Below are 7,903 nucleotides of genomic sequence, written 5' to 3' on the forward strand. Positions count from 1 at the left end.
GATTAGAACCACCAACCTTGCGTGTCCCAGTCATTTACCTTAACCACTACGCTACAGGCCGCCTATTGACCTGTATTGAGGAGCAGGAAACCTTCAGTAAAACCTTGCTGACCCGGCATTAAATGAATGTGTTGGGTTGATGAGCCATAACTTTCAATGTCATTGTAAATGTGTTGCTTCAGGTTAGGTGGCACGGATGGTGCAGTGGGTAGCACTGGGTTTGAATCCCAGTCGGCCGTGGCCTCTCTGTGTGGAGTTTGCATGTTCTCCCTGTTTTCGCGTGGGTTTACTCCGGTTTCCTCCCACAGTCATGCACAGACATCCAGGTTAGGTTAGGCTGATTGGAGAGTCTAAATTGCCCGTGGGTATGAGTGTGTGAGTGAATGGTGTGTGTGTGCCCTGCGATGGACTGGCGACCTGTCCAGGGTGTATTCCTGCCTTTCGCCCAATGTATACTGGGATAGGCTCCAGCTCCCCTGCAACCCTGTTCAGGATAAGTGGGTCAAGATAATGGATGGATGGATGCTTCAGGATAGCATGGCTAAAGTATCCCTGGGTGCTGATCACAAGAATGAATTCGGTAAACCTTTTTTGATAAATTTGTTGTGTTTATTAGCGAGTGCGTTGAATTTATCTTTCAGCAGTCAGTAATGACATGCAGGATGACTAAGGATGAATCTGTTTATGCTGTGGAACACTGGTCCGTCTCCTTACCCCCTTCCCAATATGAGTCACTGTTGCCTGTGGGCTCAGACGTGCATCTCAGCGAAGTGCCCGGCTAAACAAATGCCAGATGAATCCAGCCTAAACTGGTCCAGCTGGGTTTTCAACACTTTTTGCTGGTTAACCAGCTGTTCACCAGGTGACCGGCCTCGATAGTCAGCCAGTCCACCAGTTTCACCACCGGCTGACTCCACCAGCTATAGACCAGCTTTGACCAGCCACAGACCAGTAACGATCAGCTAGAAATGTTGAAAACCATCTTAGAAGCCCAGCTGCTCTTAGCTGGAATTTTCAGCTAGTTGCTGTCCACTGTTATTCATGTACCTGGACTTCCGGACATTTAGAGGACCTACAGGGCCAGATTCTTCAAATTGTATAAGTGTTGTGGATTGTGCATTGACATCATACCATTATGGCTTCTGATTTAGCAGCCTGAGAATGGAACTAATTTGCTTCCATTCCATCCGTCTCTTTGGATGTGCAGAAATCACTCTAGTTCTCTTGTTCATCCCCGTGGCAGCAGATTGCAAAGTACACTTTATTGAAAACTATTTCACTGGTTCACTCATTGGTACAACTGTCCCTTGGAGCTCCACTAGTAGAAAATCTCTTCTAAATAAATTTTGAGCTTGCAACACCAAAACAGGACTGAAGGTGTGTGTGTGTGTGTGTGTGTGTGTGTGTACTTGTGTGTTTGTACTGAATGCTATCAATTCTGAGATAGGTGGCATGAGGGTGGAGTGGAACAGTACACTTTATGCCATCTGAACTGGGCACTATTTATGGAAGAACATTTGGCAGTACATTTAGACTATTAAATCATTGACAATTGGCCGAGCTAAATTACTGAATTATTGTTTTGCCTGAACTAGTCTGACAAAGTAGAAATCAAATTTTATTCACGATTCCACGCCGTGCCCAAATTCTGCTTGCTAGGGAAATTACGTATTTTACCACAATTACCATCTTGTGTACAATTACTTGTGCTAAAAGCAGAATAACACAGGTAATTGCAGATAAATAAATAAAATATTTTGCGGGATGGGGCCAAATGAATTGCATAATATCACCAAGGATACAAATGTGGCGTCTTCAGACGCAAAGACTTCTGGTCTGAAATAAATTGCGGGAATAAAAACCTGGAGAGTTGCTTTGAACAGCCAATGGCACAATAGTGAATGTTTCCAATAGCCAATAGTGTACTGAACAAGAAGGGTTATATCTCGAGAAAACTCCACCCTGAATTCTCTCTACAGGAGTATACAGACCCAGCGGGAATACTCGAGTCGTTGTTGGCTGTTATTGACAGTTGTTAAACAACGGTACTACGCAAACGGTGAGATGCTAACAGCTAACCGTGTATCTTTCACACAGAATGGGAATACCTATAAGAATGAGAACAAAATAAAGGACGTGCATACGTCTGGACATAGGATAGAATTACAATATGAAACCACCGAATTCGTAACATTTTATGTTGCGTTAGCATTACAGTGTAGCTAGCTAGATTGTAGCAACATCATTTGCTACAATCTAGCTAGCTAAAGTTACAGTTGCACCGTTAAGTTACCTGAAATAAGTTGGACTAACAATTAATGTTGGACTAGCCAACGTTGTCCATTGATCTTCCTCGTTAGCAAATAGCGAAAACGCACATAGTATTGGTGCAATGCTTCGCCTAACTTGACTAACCCGAGACATGATTGTGACTCAGGCAGTTGCCCTTAGCTCTGTGTATTTACGGTTATTTTATGGATCGCTGCAGAACATACAAATGCATGCGGAGGCACCCTTCGGTGGTAAATGATGTTGGATAGACCACGTTAGCCAACACAATTTACGATTGTCGAGGGGACGTTTCCATAGGAACCAAATTGGTGTGCTGGAGGAAGCGAGAGTTATGTAATGTAGTTAGGTTAATGATGGAAATCGTAGCAACCCAATCGAACGCTTCCACTTCAGCACGTTAAGGCAGTGAAGCAACATATTGCTTAATTTAATTGTTGACACAAACTATTTTTGTAACAGTAAGTTGCCAGGTGCGGTGTATTAACTCTTTAAACGCAGGGAACAGGTCCTAGCGATAGATTTTAGTGCTACCATGACGGTACTGCGTAGACCGATTACAAAATGTCCTAGAATTTCTCAGTGTTTTAGAATTTTACGCGCAGGAACCGAAATGTTTTTATGTATCGTATGTAGATTAACGCTAACGTTACTTGCTGAGTGATATTTTTCATGATTCATCTTTCTAATTCGCATCACGTGTCATATGAGGTGCGTTGTTAGGAAGTGTGTAAATCGACGAAAAATGTCGCCATGGAAACAACCCAGCGTCTTTGAATCGCAAAGGATTCTGGTCTGAAATAAAATGCAGACGTAAAAGCCTGGAAAGTTGCTGGAAACGACCAATGGGACGAGCGTATGAGTTCGTGATAACCAATTAGGGATGGAGGGGGTGGGATCTATCTGCAAGTAAACTATTATCAGCACACCGGGCGAGTACAGCATTTGGACTTCTTGCAAGCGAGAAAATCGTTGCCTGATAGGAATACTAAACTGACTTCCAGCAGACACTAAAACTACGGTAGGCATCGATTTGTAATTTTAGCGAGAAGGAGAAGCGAAATGACAGTAGTGGACATGAGCGCAGGATGTGTGTGTTCATTCATTCATTCATTCGTTCATTCATTTCTGTATAGGATAATAGCCTCGGCTTGCAAACCACCCTGTGGTAAAAGCCTAAAAATTAGTGTTGAAACTTTTTTCAGCATTTTTATATTTTAGAGCTAGCAACGCTTAGGTTCACTGCTACAATATCTTAACGTGATTGAGATTGGTTGGCTATTGGGATACTTTAGAATGGTCGAAAATGTGTGATTCATCCAGTGGTTTCTTCCAGCATTCGAACCCTGTTCTGACTGCGACGCTCTGATTGGGGGAAAAAGCGTTCTTGGCGAACGAATAGTTTGCCAGCTAACTTGATGAGCTTTGCCTGATACGTTTCCATAGAAACCACATCGGCATGGTGTTTTTGCTTAGGTGGGGAGGGAAAAAAGGTGGCAGCAGTTATGCAATCAGTGAACCACATTGATGAATATTGGTGTTTAAGCCTTTTTGAGGTTTGAAATTATAAAGATTAGTTGATTTAAAAATAATAATAATAATTGTATTGATATAGAACATTGGATACCTAGTTTACAACATGGTCAAGAAAGTATCTTGTCTATATTGGGACTAAAGGTACACACTTGTACTGGTTATCTTACTGGTAACGCTTAGCATTTAACTTAAGCACGATGTATGACAGAATCTTTGGAAAGGGCTATGTGACGATGTGTGGATTGCCTGTAATGGTATAGTTGCACCTGAGGGCTATGTGACGATGTGTAGGTTGTCGAATGGTCTAGTTAAGGACGATATGTTGATTGCATGTAATGGTCTCGTTGTGGTTAAGGACGATATGTTGATTGCGTGTAACGGTCTGGTTGCGGTTGAGGACGAGGTGTAGGTTGCCTGTAATGGTCTGGTTGTGGTTAAGGACGAGGTGTAGATTGCCTGTAGCGGTCTGGTTGCGGTTAAGGACGAGGTGTAGACTGCCTGTAGCGGTCTGGTTGCGGTTAAGGACGAGGTGTAGATTGCCTGTAATGGTCTAGTTGTGGTTACGGACGATATGTTGATTGCCTGTAGTGGTCTGGTTGTGGTTAAGGACGAGGTGTAGACTGCCTGTAGCGGTCTGGTTGCGGTTAAGGACGAGGTGTAGACTGCCTGTAGCGGTCTGGTTGCGGTTAAGGGCGAGGTGTAGATAGCATGTAGCGGTCTGGTTGTGGTTAAGGACGAGGTGTAGACTGCCTGTAGCGGTCTGGTCGCGGTTAAGGACAAGGTGTAGACTGCCTGTAGCGGTCTGGTTGCGGTTAAGGACGAGGTGTAGACTGCCTGTAATGGTCTGGTTGCGGTTAAGGACGAGGTGTAGATTGCCTGTAGCGGTCTGGTTGTGGTTGAGGACGAGGTGTAGACTGCCTGTAGCGGTCTGGTTGCAGTTACGGACGAGGTGTAGACTGCCTGTAGCGGTCTGGTTGCGGTGGTGAGCCTTGGCTGACGGCAGGGCTCCGGCTCCTCTCACTGTCCCGCGCAGGGCACCATGTCGGACAGAAAAGCGGTCATCAAGAATGCGGACATGCCTGAGGAGATGCAGCAGGAGGCAGTGGAGTGCGCCACCCAGGCCCTGGAGAAGTACAACATCGAGAAGGACATCGCCGCGTACATCAAGAAGGTAGAGCCAGACGATGCGGCCGTGTTCTCCATGACCACCGCGATGCGATATCTCCGCGGCGGCGAAAACGCGAGACTCGTGGGAGACGTTTTAAAACGGCTCGGGCAGGGGACGATGGCGTTGGTGAGCGGAGAGCGGCCGAGCTGGAGCCGTGCTTTCTGCGGCACGTCTCGGCTCTTACCGCCTGTAACGCCAAAGTACCGGCGCTCGATTTTATTCGGAATAATGCTCCTTTTATCGAAGGTCACAGCGCTGTCAGATTTGATCGCTCCCCGGGGACATTTGATTGGCTCTAAGCCCCTCCGCACACGCGTGTCCGCTCCTCTCCACACGTATGACGAGGGCGGGCCGGTGGCTCCTGTACACGCGAGGGCCGGGGGGGCGCTTTCTGCGTGCCCATCCTCTCCTGTTCGCCCGCTGGAGGCACGCAGTCGATTGGCGAAAAATGCAAATGGGCACGTTACATAAGCGACAGGGTGGTCACATGACTCAAACCCGGTCCTCCTCCTGCAGTGGGTGATATAAGAACCTACATTACCCTTTTTTCTCTTGAGGGTACAGGAACAAAAAAAAAAAAAAATCTAAACCGACTAGAAAAGGCTTATTAATAGAATTTGATGGGTTTTTGTTCTTTATGAAACGTATAAAACGATGAGTTATTGCATTTTGCTCGACCGTTTATCTAGCATAATTGGGCAATGAATGCCTGTCTAAAATGGCATACTAAATATAGGCTGTCCACGGGTTGTTGGTGTGCTCCGATCGCGTTTTAAAGACGCAGTGTGTAGCGGTTGATGCAACCGCCCAATTTTCCACACAGTTGGTTAAACAGTGACTCATCAAACCAATTTTCCAAATATTTTAAAAACGCTGCTTTTTTTTCTAATGTATTTTTTATTTGTATTTTTTTGCCAGGAGTTTGACAAGAAGTACAATCCCACTTGGCACTGCATTGTGGGTAGGAACTTCGGGAGCTACGTCACCCACGAGACCAAGCATTTCATCTACTTCTACCTGGGCCAGGTGGCCATTCTGCTGTTCAAGTCCGGGTGAAGGGGGCTCCAAGCTCCGTCAAAGCAAGCCTTCAACGCTCAACTGACCAGTAATGAGACTGACTCGGCACACAGCCCCAGTCTTGGTGTGGGGACCTGTATGTTCTGTGCTGCTCTCTCCACCTTTGTTCCTGTATGGTAGAAACAGTCCTGTAAAAACTTACTTGTATTTATTTTTGTTGATTGATTTTTCTACACAGCAGATATAACTTGTCACTCATATATATATATATATAAAAAAAAAAAAGTAAAAAAGAAAAACAATTTCTTTTCTTTTTTTTCGCTTTTTTTTTTTCTCTCTAAAACTCCAAAGCAAAGTGTGGTTTTCGTTTTGATTTCATGTTGCATTTGGTTGGAAAAAAAAAAAAGTATATTTTTAAAGAAATTATAATATACCTTAGGATAGGTGTCTTTTGATAGAGAATCTAGGAAGTGATGGGAATATAGGAAATGAGTTGTAGGTAAAGATATGTGTGGGTGAAAGTCGATGGACCGTGGGGCTGTTGGCACGAGTTCTGTCCTGCAATGCTGTCCTAGAAGAGTGGATGTGTTTCCATCAGGTGCCTCTGAGGGAGGAGGCTCCAGGAGTACATTTTCTTTTGTTCTGGTCATTGCTGATGTATGGGTATGTTTAAATGTAGACGTGTGCATATGCATATGCACATTCCTGGGGAGAATTTGCAAGTTCAGCAAGTCCCGTTTTGATGCATGGAATCTAGGACTGAGCATTCTTCCTCCTTTGGGCCTGGCGTGAATAGCCACGGGCCGTTTCAAAAGTTTTAGTTTTGTGCCAATAGTCTTTTCAGCACAACACACTGAGAGGCAAGTCTGCTGCCCGTTTGCTTGACTTTAACGTGAGTGTTTCCCTTTCTCTCTTTCGCTCTCTCTTTCTCTCTTTCTCGCTGTCTCTCTCTCCCCCCCCTCGTTGGCGAGGCGTCTCGCGTTGCAGGAAACCCAAGCTTTCGCCGAGTGCTCGGTTAGTTCCCGAGATCACCACGGCGCGGACCGTCTACAAATAAAGTGGAGCGTTGTGACAAAAGATGCTGTCCTTTGCCTCGAGTTATCTGTAGGTCCGCTCAAGGAGAGTTATCCGATTCCTCATTGAAAGGTGCTACAGGGCGGCACTAACAGTTTGAGTATTGAGACCGGTGGCATTGGATCCAGCCTGACCTACAAACTTAAGTGCTGCATCTCACTATTAAGGAGCAAAACCTGACATTATTAGAAACGGCAGTTGCAGATCTACATTCAGGCAGATTTGTGCAGGAAGTTTCAAGTTTAGGAATTGGGAATGGCTTTGTCTTGAATTTATATAGTTTAATTTCCTCTTTCTGTCTGTTGATTGCCTTCCTTCCCACAATGCACTGGTTTTTTTTTGTGTGGCCTCCATTTTGTCTTGCACGTGTTTGGAGCGAGTGGCGGTAATGTTAAATGGCATTCACACTTTGAGAAAATGGTTGCGGAAAACGGTTCTTTCTTTTCAGTCTTTAGTGAACTGTTTACTTTAGAGGTCTATTAAAAATGAATGTGTACTTGTATTCGGTGGACGCTTCGCACGCAAGACATGTTCAAATATAGTTGTTCGCAAACACACTTCAGAGCAACCGATCATAACCTTTCTGACGAACCCCGGAGAGCCCCTCCATGTCATGCGTTCCTCCTGTACACTCCGAGAGGAACGTGGTCCAATTATCCAGGTACCGAACTGAATCGGATTTCCTGAGCTGAAAAGAATAAAAGCAGAGGTGTAAAATCCAGGTTCAGAAAGTACCCAGTACCCAGGATCCATTCACCTGGATTTGCTTTCAATTGGCGCACAGTTCTTTGGCCAGAAGATGGAACTAATTGGTGAAAT

At 45.0% G+C, this 7,903-nt stretch overlaps 1 protein-coding gene across 2 annotated transcripts; it reads left to right on the forward strand.

Moving 5' to 3' along the window:
- The first annotated feature begins 1,927 nt into the window (after positions 1–1,927).
- LOC133142180 (dynein light chain 1, cytoplasmic-like) lies at positions 1,928–7,586 on the forward strand. 2 transcript variants are annotated; one of them, XM_061263239.1, is made up of 3 exons: positions 1,928–2,059; positions 4,859–4,996; positions 5,912–7,586. In XM_061263239.1, the coding sequence occupies exons 2-3, from the start codon at positions 4,865–4,867 to the stop codon at positions 6,047–6,049; spliced, it is 270 nt and encodes an 89-aa protein (XP_061119223.1). In that variant the 5' UTR covers positions 1,928–2,059; positions 4,859–4,864; the 3' UTR covers positions 6,050–7,586. The 2 variants fall into 2 exon arrangements, with proteins under 2 accessions (XP_061119223.1, XP_061119221.1); XM_061263237.1 differs by lacking the exon at positions 1,928–2,059 and adding an exon at positions 3,167–3,310.
- The last annotated feature ends 317 nt before the right edge of the window (positions 7,587–7,903 follow it).

Source organism: Conger conger, chromosome 12, assembly GCF_963514075.1.
Source record: "Conger conger chromosome 12, fConCon1.1, whole genome shotgun sequence".
NCBI lineage: Eukaryota > Metazoa > Chordata > Actinopteri > Anguilliformes > Congridae > Conger > Conger conger.